This window comes from Leopardus geoffroyi, chromosome C1, assembly GCF_018350155.1.
Source record: "Leopardus geoffroyi isolate Oge1 chromosome C1, O.geoffroyi_Oge1_pat1.0, whole genome shotgun sequence".
Lineage (NCBI taxonomy): Eukaryota > Metazoa > Chordata > Mammalia > Carnivora > Felidae > Leopardus > Leopardus geoffroyi.
This window is the reverse complement of record NC_059328.1, coordinates 464,807-480,471: the sequence shown is the minus strand read 5'-3', so window position 1 is coordinate 480,471 and position 15,665 is coordinate 464,807. Positions and strand designations below refer to the sequence as shown.

General features: G+C 56.8%; 2 protein-coding genes across 9 annotated transcripts; both read left to right on the top strand.

Annotated features, from left to right (window-relative positions):
• Positions 1-768: 768 nt before the first annotated feature.
• Positions 769-10,182, top strand: CCNL2 (cyclin L2). Of its 5 annotated transcripts, none has more exons than XM_045475251.1 (11): positions 769-1,134; positions 1,480-1,554; positions 1,783-1,892; positions 2,696-2,816; positions 3,799-3,863; positions 6,336-6,435; positions 6,639-6,743; positions 6,828-6,969; positions 8,724-8,832; positions 8,906-8,998; positions 9,164-10,182. In XM_045475251.1, exons 1-11 carry the CDS (start codon positions 826-828, stop codon positions 9,516-9,518), a joined length of 1,584 nt encoding a protein of 527 aa, XP_045331207.1. In that variant the 5' UTR covers positions 769-825; the 3' UTR covers positions 9,519-10,182. The 5 variants fall into 5 exon arrangements, with proteins under 5 accessions (XP_045331207.1, XP_045331206.1, XP_045331210.1 ...); XM_045475250.1 differs by having other exon boundaries at positions 771-1,134; positions 8,721-8,832; XM_045475253.1 differs by lacking the exons at positions 769-1,134; positions 1,480-1,554; positions 1,783-1,892; positions 2,696-2,816; positions 3,799-3,863 and adding exons at positions 3,873-4,578; positions 5,678-5,928 and having other exon boundaries at positions 8,721-8,832.
• A 1,609-nt stretch (positions 10,183-11,791) lies between these two features.
• On the top strand, positions 11,792-13,493 carry AURKAIP1 (aurora kinase A interacting protein 1). 4 transcript variants are annotated; one of them, XM_045475258.1, is made up of 4 exons: positions 11,792-11,887; positions 12,368-12,457; positions 12,783-13,228; positions 13,326-13,493. In XM_045475258.1, exons 2-4 carry the CDS (start codon positions 12,406-12,408, stop codon positions 13,425-13,427), a joined length of 600 nt encoding a protein of 199 aa, XP_045331214.1. In that variant the 5' UTR covers positions 11,792-11,887; positions 12,368-12,405; the 3' UTR covers positions 13,428-13,493. The 4 variants fall into 4 exon arrangements, with proteins under 4 accessions (XP_045331214.1, XP_045331211.1, XP_045331212.1 ...); XM_045475255.1 differs by having other exon boundaries at positions 11,844-11,966; XM_045475257.1 differs by lacking the exon at positions 11,792-11,887 and adding an exon at positions 11,966-12,126.
• The last annotated feature ends 2,172 nt before the right edge of the window (positions 13,494-15,665 follow it).

Below are 15,665 nucleotides of genomic sequence, written 5' to 3'. Positions count from 1 at the left end.
TCCACCCTGGCTCTCTTTCCCCCGATCCCGGGAAGAACTAAGGCCTTTTCCCATGCTCCGCAGAAACATCGAATTCAACGTTTACAGTTACTTTTCCCGTGGCCCCCGTTTGGAAGGCAAGAATTTCAGGAATCTGGTGGCAACATCACCCCAAGGATAACGACCACGCCAGCTGTCACGTATCAACTCCGGCAAACCGCACCCCATGGCTGCGGGCGCGGGCTGGAGACAACTCACCAGCACGCGCACCGATCTTTTCATCCTGTCGACCGGCCACCGGAGGCCTCCGCGGGCCCTGCTCCACGCCCCGGGCAGCCCGGCTCTCGGGACGCAATCCCGGCGGAAAAAAAGCCGCCACGCCCCCGCACGCGCCCTCACGCAAAGGTGCCGCGCCCCGCCGGTCCGGAGCGGGGTCGGCCTACCGCGCGCAGAATCTCTCAGGGTAGGCCGGACCCCGCCCCCCCAAGAAGCCCTGGGGCTGCAGCGGGAGCTCCACGAGCTGCCAAGGCTTTGTGCCGAAGGTTCGGACTCACCGGGCAGGGCACCGCCAGTACTGCTTCCGGGTCGGGCCGCAGACCCTGGTCTCATCCGGGCGCCGCGGGGTCCCCTGGGTAACGAGCCCGCCCCCGCCCTCGCGGGGTTCCGGCGTCGCCGTCTGTCGCGACGCTGACGGGTAGACTGCCCAGCCAATCGCGGCAAGGCGGCGCCGGGCCGCCCGCAGAACGAACCAATGGCACGCGGAGGGGGCGGGGCAGTCGTGGCTGTGGATCGTCGCGAGGAGCCGCCCTGCCGGGAAGGAGCCCGAAGGGGAGTCAGCGGCACAAAATGGCGGCGGCGGCGGCGGCGGCGGCGGCGGCGACGGTCGCGGCTGGGACTCCGGGGCCGGCTGCCACCGCGGCAGCGGTCTGCGCCCCGGGGTCGGGGAACGCAGCCCCCGGGTCGCAGGGGATGTTGATCGGGGACCGGCTATACTCCGGGGTGCTCATCACCTTGGAGAACTGCCTCCTGCCTGACGACAAGCTCCGCTTCACGCCGTCCATGTCGAGTGGCCTCGACACCGACACAGAGACCGACCTCCGCGTGGTGGGCTGCGAGCTCATCCAGGCGGCCGGCATCCTGCTCCGCTTGCCGCAGGTGAGGGCGCGGCCGCGAGCCTCAGGCCGAGGTAACCGCCGCGCCGGCTCCGGGGGAGGCCGCCGGGCCCTTTGTTGGCGGCGGAGCCGGGCCTGGCGCCGACCCCCGACCCCCCCTCGTCCCCGCAGGGGCCCCGGGCTCCGCGCCGCTCCCGGCCCCGCGTCTCAGCGCTGCCGTCCGTCAGGGGCGATGAGGGAGGCGAGGCAGCAGGGCGCGAAGAGCCTGTGCGGACTGGGGACACGGCTTAGTGCCTGCTCCTGTGTCCGTCGCCCGAAACCAGGGGACTGCGCTGCGAAAGCCTTGGGTCGTGGCTTTAGAAGTGAGGGGAACTCTTCTCTTTTCCAGGTGGCTATGGCTACAGGGCAGGTGTTGTTCCAGCGATTTTTTTATACCAAGTCCTTTGTGAAGCATTCCATGGAGGTAAGCGCGCTCCCCCGTGTCTTTCCCGCCGAGGGAAAACCTGGGCTGCTGTTGGCGGGTTGCTCAGAGGAGCGAGAACCTGCCTTCTGGCCGGGGTGCTGTACTTGAGGGGTGGGGGAGCCCCCGGGACTCGAGTGGCCTCTTGGAAGCGGCCCTTGCGGCGCTGTTGAGGCGGCGGAGAGTCTCGGTGGAAGGAACCCACCTGTGTGTGCGATGCTCACCTTCCAGCACGTGTCGATGGCTTGTGTTCACCTGGCCTCCAAGATAGAAGAGGCTCCGAGACGGATACGGGACGTCATCAACGTGTTTCATCGCCTTCGACACCTGAGAGAGAAGAAGTAAGCGCTGGTCTGCTCGTGTTCACCGTTAGGCTGCGCGAAGGTGTCTGGGTGTGGGGTGCTAAGCTGCGCCCGGGACAGGGCCTGCGGCCCAGGAGGTCCGCCCCAGGTGCTGTTTATGAGCGAAGGAGCCGCGGCAAGAAGGGCAGGGCGCTGTGGCTACGGTTGCGGGACCCTGGCCTCCCGGTGTGCCCACGCCAGTCTCTCTAACGCTCTGGAGCCGAGTTCTCCGTCTCCGCACTGCTGCCCTCACGGGCCGGATGGTGCTTTGTCGCGAGGACCGTCCTGTGCGTGGCAGGGTGTTTAGCAGCATCCCCGACCTCTCTCTCAGTCGTGACGGCCAAACCGGGTCCCCTGACCTGGCCCCGGGATGGCAGAATTGCCCCCCGGTTGAGCACCACCGCCCGGACGACCCAGACTGCTCTTCGGGCTGACGCAAGTCCTTTGGAAAGCGCAGCCGCTGGCTGTTTAAACGGTCTGCGTCTGTGGTTGTCGGTTTTCCATTTCGTCTACGACGCACGACACTTGCGTCCTGAGCCGGGTGACGTACTTGTGTGACGAGGTCTCGAAATCTTCCGCTCAGTGCTCGTGGTGCGTCTTGGGCTGGTCGTGTAAGGAAAAGAGTACGTTCAGCGCCGGGGTTTGTGGAAGACCCTCTGCTTGTGTTAAAGGAGACGAAGCGAGCTTCCTAGGCCACGTGTATGGTGTGGCGTGTGTAGTAGACTTTCACCGGTTGGCGGTCGTCGGGGTTCGAGGGACGGTTCTCTTTGACCCTTACGTGGACATGTGCTTTGTCTGTGTAGGAAGCCTGTGCCTCTGCTGTTGGACCAAGATTACGTTAACTTAAAGAATCAGATTATAAAGGCAGAAAGACGAGTTCTCAAAGAGCTGGGTTTCTGTGTCCACGTGAAGCACCCTCACAAGGTGGGTATGTGGCCCTGCTGCCACGTGAGCCCACCTGAGCCACTGCTCCGTTTTCACCAAGGTCGAAAACTCTGAAGAGGACTAAATGTATCCCTGATGTGGTTTTCCGGTTTCTATCTAAAACGTCAGAACGGTTACTTGTTAGTCTTCTCATACCGTTAATGTTAGTGGTACGTGTTTGAGAGTTTTGGAAATGGCGTTAAGTTTGAGTTTTCACAGAGAGCGATGAACTTGTAAAAATGGAATCTGTCAGTTTATGTTTTTCTTTCCCAACAACTAATTTTCTAAAGTTGCTTTAGTGATAGCCTTATTTCCTCTTTTGGGGGCATTGGAAGGATTCTGAACCCTCTGTTTGGAAATGAGCTAAAGCAACACTGTGGCGCATGTCCGCCAAGGGGCGTGGCTGCCATACGGCACCAGGGGAACTTTTATGTGACACACACACAAAATTTAAAAAAAAAAAAAAAAAAAAAAGACTGCGATTTGCATCTTTGCTTTTATTCCCTTTTTTTTTTTTTGGTGCATGTCTTCGTATCTTCTCTCTCTTGCTTGTTTGACTTTCTGGCATTCATTCAAATTCTTGATAAGTTACCGTAGTTTTTAGAACTTTTTTTTCACACCGTGTCTTGTGTAAGTTGGTGACTAGGGTGCAGAGATGTTTAGGACAAGCTGATCTCACTGGTGGAAACTATGTCGAAGATGAGAATGAGAATCAGCCTTGTGATGGCCATGAAAAATGAGGCCGCCTCTGCTGTGGGAGCAGCCTGGTCCTCACGTGCTTTTGTGCTGCCTGGGTTCGACAGCAGGTAGCGGGGCCTGTCAGCAAAAACTCCCCTCCAGCCAAACTGTGCACCGGGCATTTGACCAGGAGCCACCCCTGGGATCTAGCATGAGGCTCATGTTTGCTGCATGGACGCTCTCAAGATCTGGATTCTGGCTTCTCAGCGTTCTTGGTAATAACTGCCTGACCTGTATCTTCCAGATAATCGTTATGTACCTTCAGGTGTTAGAGTGTGAGCGTAACCAGCACCTGGTCCAGACCTCATGGTGAGTTTACTTTCCTTGTTTTATGAGACCAGCAAGGGCAGTGCAGGAATATGTTGATTTGAGGCACTTGGGCAGTGGGTAGTCGGTCCCATGACTTGATTGTGGGCTGGAGTTGTCTGAGTGCCCAGTGTTCCTGCTGTGTAAATTCCAGTCAGCCTCCCCAATATATCAGGCACTGGTGTAACGGTAAGGTGGCCCATACCCTCCCCCGACCCTCCGGGACAGCACTTACTGGGCTTCCCTTTGGGGGCAGTTGACTTGGCACGTCATGATCTTTCCCACGTCGGTGCCAACGTCGATGTAGTGGTCCTATATCTCCTGTGAAATTGTTTCCAACTGCCTCTCGTTAGAGAGGATCTTACGGGGAGAAAGAGGGTTAGGATAAAGTTTTTCGGGGGACCGGTTTTAACGATGCATATGTGCTAGAAATGAAGCCCAAAGTAACAGTCAGTGCTGGGTGCTTTGTGAATTTTTTCCACCGAGTTAAGTCTGTAAGGGTCATATTTTTGCTGCCTGAATTGTCTGGTGCTATGCCATCTCTAATAGAGAACCCATTTTGACTTTTCTTTTCTGTACTCTTTCAATCAAAGGGTAGCCTCTGAGGGTAAGTGACTAAGACTTCTCCTCTACTGTCCAAGCGCTTTGGTGCAGGGACAGCGGCCGTCCTCAGCCAGTCCAGTGCAGGCTCTCCGCCGAAGGCCGGCTCTAGACGGTGGTATGCTCTCGATAGTATAGTGCTGGCCGACTGCTGCTGTGGTTCTCTGCCGGTTGTGCTTCTTGTAATCCTCTGTCGTGCTTTGGTAATTGTATCGATTAGAGTTAACTGTCTTGACTTGAATTTTGTCCCTTTAAAACTGCTGTACTTGTGCAATAAAGATGCAGTACCTTTCTCTTAAAAATTTTTTCTACGGAAAGCCGTAAGAATTGGCTGATGGGAATTCAGACTTCAGAGTGGGATTATGTCATTATTCCTGGAAGTCCCAAAGTTGCTCTTTTCAGCAGCTGAGTATTGACACGTTTTAGTAAAAGGTGTGCATCTTTACATTATTTCATGGACACTTTTTATATTGTAACTTAGATGTACAATAAGTTAAATATACGTCTCAGGGATTTCATTTGTTTTGTTTTTAGGATTTAAAAGTTAATAGATTAATGTTCTCACTGTTTGAGTACTGAACATTTATTAGAACCAAAAAAGTTACTGACGGTTATGTTGATGAAGTGTTCGAACTGTTCAGTTGAATTGCTCTGAGACCTACGGCCTTGGTGCCATCACATGGGTTTTTCCTCCATTACCTCTTGGTGCCTGGAGCAAGGGCTTCCAGAGCCAGGGGCCACTAGCTGGCGTTTGTTGACTGTATCACTGAGAAATCGGGAGCGGGTCTGTGTGTCCCCTTCGCCAGGGTTTAGGGCAGAGATATTGGGGGGTGGGGGGGGGTGGGGGTATCAGTCAAATCCGGCAGCCCGACTTGGCTCCCCTGTGGGTGTGGCCTGATCTTAAGGCTCGCTGTAGTGGGATACGTTAGGAGCAGTAAATGTATGATCTAGTTGACTGACTTCTCTTGGAATTCATCTGTTGTTTTTGCAGTATTGATGAAATTAATATGAGATCTGATTTTGGTCTATTTTAGAGAAACAGATCTAAAAGAAAATGTTGAAATGTAGCCAATTTTAAAACCCTTAAGCTTATTAAAAATGCAAATGTTTTGTATTTTTATATCTCCTAAAGTACAGTGTTTTTTAAATGTATTGATTATGATGAAACTTGTAGTGTTTTGTTGCTTTTGTCTGATTTTATGAATGTTCATTTTAAGACTCCTTATTGAAATGGGACAATTTGGAAACGGTTCTTTGATAAGCCTGAGAAGAGGACTTCCCTTTGGGCATTGAGTCTTCCTCTGCATGATGTTCCCATGCACCCAAGGGTGTTTTCCCCTTCCAAGTGGACTCCGTCACGGAACGAGAAGGGCCAGACCCTGAGCGCCTCTTCAAGGAAAAGGGACACGAGAGGACGGCTTGTCTCCGAAGAGCCCTCGCAGGCTGCCTGCTCAGCCCATTCATTTGAGTTTGCATGTTTCTCTGCACTATGGATTTTGAGCATTTAGATTCCTTTCATCAAGTACATTTCAACCACTACGGTAGACCTTTTTTCTCTGAGGCATTGTGCTTTGCACGAGAGCAGCCAGAAGTTGAGGGAAAAGTAAAGTTAAAGTCGGTTCTCTTTCATAGCAACACGTGTTGTCTGACATTCAGCCAGCTTTTTAGATTTTTTTCCAGTAATTTCCCTGTTTTCCTATCCTGTACTCACAAAACCCAGCTAGAATGTCTCTCCAGGAATCCTGAGCCTCACAGGACTGTGTAGCTCTAAGCCTAGGAGTAGACTGCGTAGAGTAGTGATCTTGTGTAGACGGCGCACACGGGTATCCTGGGGGTGCCCGGGGCGTTGCAGTTCCTCCTGCCTTTGGTTTTCAGGAATTACATGAACGACAGCCTTCGCACAGACGTCTTCGTGAGGTTCCAGCCTGAGAGCATCGCCTGCGCCTGCATTTATCTTGCTGCCCGGACACTGGAGGTCAGTGTTGTGCCACCGCAGGGGATCCCCGTGTGATTCTTTCTCCAGTCTCCAGTAAACTTCTGTGTAGCGTCCTTCAGATTATGCTCATCGGTGGCAATAGAAAGCATGTCTCAGTGACCAGCAGGCTTGTATTTTCTTGCCCTAAGAATCTGATTGGCCATGAAGAAAAGTATTGACCGTGATGCTATTTGTGTTTACAGATCCCTTTGCCCAATCGTCCCCATTGGTTTCTTTTGTTTGGAGCAACTGAAGAAGAAATTCAAGAAATCTGCTTAAAAATCCTGCAGCTTTATACCCGGAAAAAGGTTCTATATTTTTCCATGTAACATACACATTTGTGTTTGACTAGAGGTATCTGGTTCTGAGTAAATGGAGTTTGACTCTCATAGGTTGATCTGACACACCTTGAAAGCGAAGTGGAGAAGAGAAGGCACGCCATCGAAGAGGCCAAGGCACAGGCCAAGGGCTTGCTGCCTGCTGGCACCCAGGTCCTGGACAGCACTTCAGGGTTCTCACCTGCCCCCAAGCTGGGTGAGTGTTGGGGTGTGTGGCCCTCCTTTCCTCCAGATTTCTTCGAACTGTGTCTGCCGCTGGCCTGAGCAGTCTGTAGGCACCAGGGTCCCCAGCAGATGTTTGGTGATCTTTGAAATGAGAGGGGTGCTCCTAAAGGAGTTTTCGTTGCTTGTATGTTTTCTTTTTAAGATTTAATTTGTTTTATTAAAAGTAATTTTTTAATGTTTACTTTTTATTTTTAGTATTTTTTAAAATGTGTATTATTTTTTGAGAGTGAGAGAGAGCGTGAGCAGGGAAGGGGCAGAGAGAGAGGGAGACATAGCATCCAAAGCAGGCTCCAGACTCCGAGCTGTCAGCACAGAGCCCGATGTGGGGCTCAAACTCATGACCTGAGCCGAAGCTGGACGCTCAACCAACTGAGCCATTCAGGCACCCCTAATTGATTTTTAAATGCTTATGGATACATTTTGAGAGTTCGTGTGTGTGAGCTGGGGAGAGGCAGAGAGAATCCCAAGCAGACTGGGCTGTCAGTGCAGAGTCCGATGTGGGGCTCAGACTCACAAACTGAGATCATAATCTGAGCCAAAATCAAGAGTCAGATGCTTAACCAGCTGAGGCATCCGGGTGCCCCTAAGATTTTATTTTGAAGTAATCTCTACACCCGACGTGGAATTTGAAATTAAAACCCCGAGATCAAGAGCTGCACGTTCCACCAACTAAGCCAGCCAGGCGCCTTTCTTCCTTACGTTTTTATTAGCAAGAGACGTGGGCAGGCTTTCCAAAACGCATTTGTTTATCCAGCCCATCTAGTTAGCTACTGTCTTGATGAAAACAGCATAAATCTGGAGCAGCAGATTCTGTTGTCGGGGCCTAGAGTTAAGCATGCTGCACGTCCCTAGTCCCTGAGGGAAGTCAAGTGAGACAGGTGGCCTTTCTGTATCTTTCAGGTGCGTGTTTAGGTTCTGAGTCCCAGGCCGGGAACGGGGAGTCTCCACAAGTCCCACAGAAGTGGTGTTGTCTTGCTCTGCTAGTGTGCTGCTTGTTAGAACGGTTTTCTGAGGGGCGCCTGGGTGGCGCAGTCGGTTAAGCGTCCGACTTCAGCCAGGTCACGATCTCGCAGTCCGGGAGTTCGAGCCCCGCGTCAGGCTCTGGGCTGATGGGCTGATGGCTCAGAGCCTGGAGCCTGTTTCTGATTCTGTGTCTCCCTCTCTCTCTGCCCCTCCCCCGTTCATGCTCTGTCTCTCTCTGTCCCAAAAATAAATAAACGTTGAAAAAAAAAAAAATTAAAAAAAAAAAAAAAGAACGGTTTTCTGATAAGAAACTTTGTTTTTATTTTTTGAGAGAGGGGCACAGAGACACACAAGCGTGGGGGAGGGGCAGTGAGACGGGGACGGAGGACCCGAAGCAGGCTCCAGGCTCCAGGCTCCGAGCTGTCAGTACAGAGGCTGACGTGGGGCTCGAACTCATGACGTGTGAGATCATGACCTGAGCCAGTCGGACTCTTAACTGACTGAGGCACCCGGGTGCCCCTTAAAATTTTTTTTTATGTTTATTTTTGAGAGAGAAAGAGTGCGAGTGGGGGAGGGGCAGAGAGAGAGGGAGACACAGAATCCGAAGCAGGATCCAGGCTCCAAGCTGACGTCACAGAGCCCGACGCTGGGCTGGAACTCCTGAAGCACGAGATCATGACCTGAGCTGAAGTCTGACGCTTAACCGATCGAGCTCCCCAGGTGCCCCTCTCTGATAAGAAACTTCTTGATTCTTTCTAGCAGAATCCCCCAAAGAAGGTAAAGGAAACAAGCCTTCCCCCCTGTCTGTGAAGAACGCCAAGAGGAAGATGGAGGGCATGAAGAAAGCCAAGGCTGACAGCCCGGTGAACGGGTGAGTACCCAGCAGGCTGTTGGGGTCGGCCGGAAGGACTTCAGGTCTGTAACTGCTCTCCCTGTGTCCTCAGCTTGCCAAAGGGGCGAGGGAGCCGAAGCCGGAGCGGGAGTCGTGAGCAGAGCTACTCGAGGTCCCCGTCACGATCTGCTTCTCCTAAGAGGAGGTATGTGCTGCGCAGGGCCCATCCGGGACCTGCACCTGGCAAGGGGGGTGTTTTCCCCCCGGGGTGGCTAGAGGGGGTGTGGCTGCCCCTCGGGAAAGTCACTCCTGACCCTGAGGTGGTTGGGGCAAGTGGTCATTTGCTCGGTGGTGGTGTCCTTCCTAACAGGAAAAGTGACAGTGGCTCCACGTCTGGCGGGTCCAAGTCGCAGAGCCGCTCACGGAGCAGGAGTGACTCCCCACCAAGACAGGCGCACAGAGGTGCTCCCTACAAAGGCTCCAAGGTAAGGAGCTATCGGAAGTCTAAGGACTGCAAGTACCCCGCCCAGAAGCCACACAAGTCCCGGAGCCGGAGCTCCTCTCGCTCTCGAAGCCGCTCGCGGGAGCGGGCAGATAATTCTGGGAAATACAAGAAGAAAAGTCATTACTATAGAGATCAGCGAAGGGAGCGTTCTCGGTCTTACGAGCGAACAGGCCATCGCTACGAGCGGGATCACCCTGGGCACAGCAGGCATCGGAGGTGAGGCGTGGGGCTCCCAGAGCGCTGCCCTTTGACCCTTGGTGTGCACACCCCGGTGTGACTGGCCCTGTGGTGAGACTCTTTTTGGAAGCGGCTGTTGACTCTGGACCTTGTGAGGAGTTTGGAGATGGAATCCAGAGGCCGGCGAGGTGCCCTTTAGGCCGGCCTGGGCACGGCGCACAGCTGTGCCGGCACAGGGCCCACCTCAGCAGCAGCCCCGTGGCCGCTGGATGTGGACGTCCTGGTGGTGTGGCTTGGTGCTAACGACAGGCTGTGTCTTTACTCCCGTACCGATACTGAATTACGTTAAACCAAGAAAATGACTATTAGAATCTTTGCCTATATTAGGTTGTACTTATGTACATATTTTGCAGCGTTTCACAATGAGAAAATGGCCTTAATAGCCCCTTATTCTCTATCCACCTTGTAAATAAACATGTGTTTAATACAAGTTAAAGCTATATATGAAAACTCAGAACTTGAATTCCGTCAGCTTAAAACTTGTGTAGAGAATTCGGATTTTTAAAATGTGAAGGTATTTAGATCTGTGTTGAAAGTCGTATATTTTTATCTGTGCGATGCTGAGTGCAGGCCACCAGCTCCTAAATAGAGAAGTTTCCTATATATGCATTTTACGTGGTTAAATAAACAATTCTCTCTACTCAGGACATTTGGACGCTGAAGAACGTGTAGTTTGTCATTCTGCTTGCTTGTCCGCGTGCACAGCCTGCAGCACCGTCCTTGTGGTGTGTCTGTGCTGCCGGCTCTGATCTCATTCCGGTGTTGCATTTCGTGTTGAGCTCCTGTGCAGCTGGTCTTCCCTGGAAGGCTGGTCATGAACCTGAGCCATCTCTGCTCTGGCAAAGGCCGCTTCCTTGGGGGCCAAAAAGGGAAGGTTGGAAAAGAACAAAATGCTTCTGGAGTCCTCTTGCTCTGGAGGGTCAGCTTGTGTGCGTCAGGCTGGTGGCAACCAGGCAGGCACTTGGAGCATCAGACCTGGGGGGTGTCCCGCAGAACAGGGGTTTGGTGAGCAGGGAAGGTCCTGGGGTTGTTTCCCAGTCTTGTCTGAGCTGTAAGGATGGGGAGGGCTGTTGGGGGCTTGTCCTAGGCCCAGCATCTTCCCAAACCAGGACCTCCAGGTGGGTGTGAGGCAACTGGACATGGCCATCCTAGTGTCACTGGCCCTGGAGAAAGGTGCCCGCAAGTCAGGCAAGTCCAGGAGCTGTGGAGGTGGCAGGGTCAGCACCTAGGGTCCCGGAGGCTCGCCCTGATGACCAAATCGTGAATGCCTGAGGAGGCTGTGCAGCTGGAGTGAGGCACACTGCGGGTGCGTGGGGGCATGTCAATAGACCTTCCTACTTGGGAAGCCGAGTGACACCTCTGGCCGCCGCTGTCACGGAACTGGGCCTGTTTCTGCCATCCGCTGGCCTCTCCTCCACTCAGTGCTTCGCCAGGTTGGGGCAGGGGGATGACCCGGCCTGGCCGCTTCCTGCAGAGACCCGCTGGGAGCTCCTTCTGCAGGGGCAAACTTCGGAGCAGATCCAGGGACTCCGAGGGCCTCCCCCCCCCCCCCCCCCCCTCCCCGTGCCCCTCTCCTACCTGGCCCCCTGAAGGTTCACTCTGGGGATCCTGTCTATCCTTGCCAACCTCAGTGAGAACAACGGAACCCCGGCAGCCCCCTACCCCGAGGCGCGGCGGAACCCAATCCACGGAGGCCGCTTTCGGTTTTCAGCAAGAACTAAAGTTTCTAATTTTTCTTCCCACGGCACAGGAGGGGAGTCGGCTTTCAAAAAGAAAAAAATACGTATCCCCCTAAGCAAAAGGCGTCGTGCTCTACCGCGTTAGAGGCACGGCCGCCTTCACTGATCCAGTTTCGTGGGCAGAGGAGGCTGCTGGGACCGCAGCCCCGCCGGAGTCCTGGCGGACCGGGCGCCCCGGCTCTGCCTAGGCTCTGCCCCAGCACCCGGCACGGCGCCCTCTCCCCCTGCGAGACCACTCCCCAGGCCACGGAGGAGGGGCCGGGGCCCTTCGCTTACAACCCCAGTGGGTCACTTCCGTCGTCCCGAGAATTCTTTCCGCCGCCGGGCCAATGCCACTTCCGCCCGCCTTCGATGCCGGGCCGCCGGCTCATCCGGAAGTAAAGCGGAAGTAAATCCGGAACTAAAGAGAGGTCGGGCCAAGCCGGCGCACAGGGCATCCCTTGGGATTGTGGGAAATGTGGTTTTTCGCCAACGTTAGAGAGGGGCGGAGCCTGCGGGCTGTGGGCGGGGCAGGCCGCTCCTCTGGCCGGAAACCGCTGCCTTCTGGGCCCGGCCGGACCTGGGCCGACGCGGAGCGGGACGCCGTGACGCCGCCAGGGGGCGCTGGGAGTGGGTACGGCCTGGCGGCTGCACGCGGGGCTGGGGGCCGGTTTAGGGACGGACCGGAAGTGCCCAAACTCGGCGGCAGAGTGGTCAGTTTCAGTCCACCCGGGTTAGGTGTGGGGAGGCTCGGCGCGAGCCCTTGGCTGCGGGGGGTCGCGGTCGGGTGAGGCTGGGGCCGGACGGGGACCGCCGCCTCGGGGCCTGGGACGCGCGGCTTCCGTGCCTCCGAGCGTCGACTCCGCCCCCTTGGTGGGTCCCTGGGGTGAAGCGGAGGCTCGGGGAGAGTCGGCGACTGCCGAGAGTCGCGCAGCTGCGGAGCGGGGTTTGTGCCCCAGGCTGGCTGTTTGAGGGAGTGAGCCCTGTTTGAAGTGGCATCCTCATCGTGGGAGAGGGTGATGAGGGTGCCGGGAGTCCTGGTCTGACCGGGGCCGCTGCCGGCGCCTCCCGGCCACTCCCGCGTGACCTCCACGCTCACCTACCTATATTCCAGCCACCCTGAGCACCTGGGGCCGCCACCACCCACAGACCATGTTCCTGGTGCGCCTGACTTCTCAGCTGCTTAGGGCTGTTCCTCGGGCAGGTAAGCGGCCCCGTGGGGGCAGGGCAGATGGGCAGGATACACACCTGGATTAGGAATGTGGGACTAGGTAGTCCCAACTGCCCCACCTGCAGAGCCTCACCAGCTTGAGGCCGGGGCCTGGCCACACAGACTCCCTTGTAAACATCCAAGTAACAAAAAAGGGGAAGTCTGGGCCTGAGCACAGCCAGCAGGAGTTCCACTGGGCATACTAGGCCATCCTAGTCTGTGATGACAGTTCTGCTGCCCAATCGGTGAGGCGGGATTGGCCGTGCTCAGGTCTAGTGTGGCTGCTTGAGTGGTAACTGTGCCATCTTGTTTCCTGCAGGTTGCGGTCGGCCCTGGCCCGTCTCAGGGGTGCGAGGCAGGTGTGCCTGTCGGCCCTGCTACAGCACACAGCCAACGGGCCCAAGTGGAGTTCCCTCCATCCCTGGCAGGGGGCTCCAGCTGGAGCTTGAGGAGATGCTGGTCCCCAGAAAGATGTCCGTCAGTCCCCTGGAGAGCTGGCTGACCGCCCACTACCTCCTACCCAGACTAGCTGCTGGAGGCCCAGCGACCGTGGCTCCAGCCCGACTCTATGAGTGTCCACCTAGCCAAGTGGGGGAACGGGCTGAGCAGGGGGAAGTGGGGGCCTGGGATGCACCCCGGATGCAGTGCAAAAACGTACTGAAGATCCGCCGGCGGAAGATGAATCACCACAAGTACCGCAAACTGGTCAAAAGGACCCGGTTCCTGCGGCGGAAGGTCCGGGAAGGGCGCCTGAAACGGAAGCAGGTGAGTGTGGGCCTCTCAGCCTAGGGCCCGGCAAGGAGGCTGAGAATGCGTGACTGTGCCACAAACCAGTCAGTGGTCCCTCCCTGTGCCTTTGCAGATCAAGTTCGAGAGAGACCTGAGGCGCATCTGGCTGAAGGCAGGCTTGAAGGAAGCCCCTGCAGGCTGGCAGACCCCCAAGATCTACCTGAAGGGCAAATGACTCTAGTGCTCCTCCCCCCACCCGTTACCGCTGATGACCCATTGTAATAAACGTTCAGAGAACGCAGCTGTCCCCGACTGCCCTGGACCCTCTTCTGCCTAGTGTGACCTGTCTTAGGTTCGATGCTGGTGCCAGCCTCTGGTTTTCTAGGAGGCACAAGGGCCCCAGGGTGCAGACTGGTGGTTCCTTCCCGGCGAGGGCCCTTCCTGGTGCCAAGCCTGCAGGAATGACAGCCACCCCTGCCTAGGAACGGTTGCTGCCAGAACAGCTGTAAGCAGAGGCCCAGCCCCGCCCTTAAGGCTATTTCAGTGGGGGAGGCCGACTCTTACTGGACACACTGATGGCAAGAGTACCAAGGGACAATGCTGGGGGGTGGGGAGTGTCCAGACTGAGTGGGGTGTGGTTGGGTTGTAAGGCGGGGCAGGGAGAGCCTCACTGGGAAGACTGGGGGAGGGGGCCAGGCCGTGTCCCCAGAGATGGAGCTTGGTCCCCTGCAGGTCCCACAGGCCTGGGCCTCAAGTGGCTCTCCGAGCTGTCCTGCTCAGCTAGGGCCGGGGACCCCTCGTCTCCTTTGGGCTCCGTGGCTCTGCACCTCACGGGACCCTCAGTGGGGGCTGATGCAGAAAGGATGGTTGGAGGCAGGTGCTCTGGCAGGCCGAGGGTTGGGGCTCACTGAGGACAGGGTGCTGTTCGTGGAACTGTGGAGACCCTACAGCCTTAGCGTGAGCCGGTGGCCCCCAGTGGTTGCAGGTTCCTCCTGGGTGCGGAGGGTCATATGATCTCCGATAGCGGGGGTGGGGGCGGGGGGGACCCGGAGCAGCCTGTGGGCCCCTGCGTCCAGGCTTGGCGAGGGCTGGTTTGCAGGCAGGGGGGCCCGGCCGGAGTGCCATGGATGCGGGTGAGGCTGGTTCTCAGCATCTGCCCCGCTCCCTGGTGGCTGGTGTCCTCCCTCCATCCCCACCACCCCGTGGAGGGTGATACCACTTCTCACTGGGGCTGTAGGGACTCCTTGCCTTGTTCCAGAAACGTGTCTGGGGCTGGGCTGGAGTTCTCAGCAAATTACACACCTCTCGGGGAGGGCTTGAGCGTGGGTTACCCGGCAGTTTCTCTGGGATGGAACAGACCATATTGTGTTTCTCGCCCCACGTTGTCTCAGCGAGCCAGGTGGGCCCCTGCCCCGTGCGTGCCAGCCAGCCAGCCAGGTAACAGCTGGGCCTGTCTGGGTCTCTGTCCGTCAGGGGAGACGGCTCGCGGAACTGCTGTGTATTGTGGGCGATGAGAAGGGTGAAGCTGGCCGTGATCTGGAGGGGACCTTACACAATTGAGGGTACAGGCCTGCTTCCGCATTCGGGCTCCTGGCAGCCCCCAGGGGTTGGGGCTGAGACCAGGGCAGCCAGAGCACCCTCCCGGCCCAGTCACCTGAGAGGGCCCAGGGGGGCCCTGAAAGGCTCCCAGCTAGGATCACAGGCATCCTTCCTGGGTCTTGGTTTCCCCATGTTGGGGGTGTGGGGGGCAGTCAGAGGTGCCGGGACCCAGCGGTGGAGCCTTCTGGGGTGGAGGGGACCATGCCCTGTTGGTGCCAAGTCTGGGCTCCAGTCCGCCCAGTCTCCCAGCAGGGCCTCTGCTTGCCAGTGGTGCCCTTGGCCCATGCCCATGGCTGCCAAGCAGCTGCTGTGCTCACGGATCTTGGGCCTCCCGGTCGCGGTGGCTGCCCTGCGGTTTACTCCACTCCTCCCTGGCCGGTGAGAGAGGCCCTGGGATACTGAGTTGATCTGCCATCTGGAGACAAAGCCCCTGTCAGGAGCTTGGCTGGGCAGTGGTTCCAGGAGGTGTGACTGGCTGGCCCGTGCAGGAAGCCACAGACCCAGGCTCCTGGAGGCGGCCGCTGGCAGAGCACCGCAGGGCCCCGGCACCCTGGGCACCTGCTCCTACCTCTTCCACCTGCAGTGGGTGCCAGCTGGGGGGGTCCCCTGGAGGTAGGGCACCTGGCCACACCTGGTTGTCCCAATGCGTGGGGTACTGACAGCAGGGGCAGGGGCCGGGAAAGCTGTTAAATGAGCGCATGGGGCAGCCCCTGCTGGAGAGTAAAACCTCAGCGGGACTGTGGTTGAGACCTCCGCTCCAGGTGTCACTGATGCCTTTGGGTTCCCTCGTGAGCCCCTCCCCCCCTCCCCCCCCCAGCCCCTGCTCCCTTCTCTCCCTGCCACTGCCTGGGCTGCACATGTGCACAACCCCTCC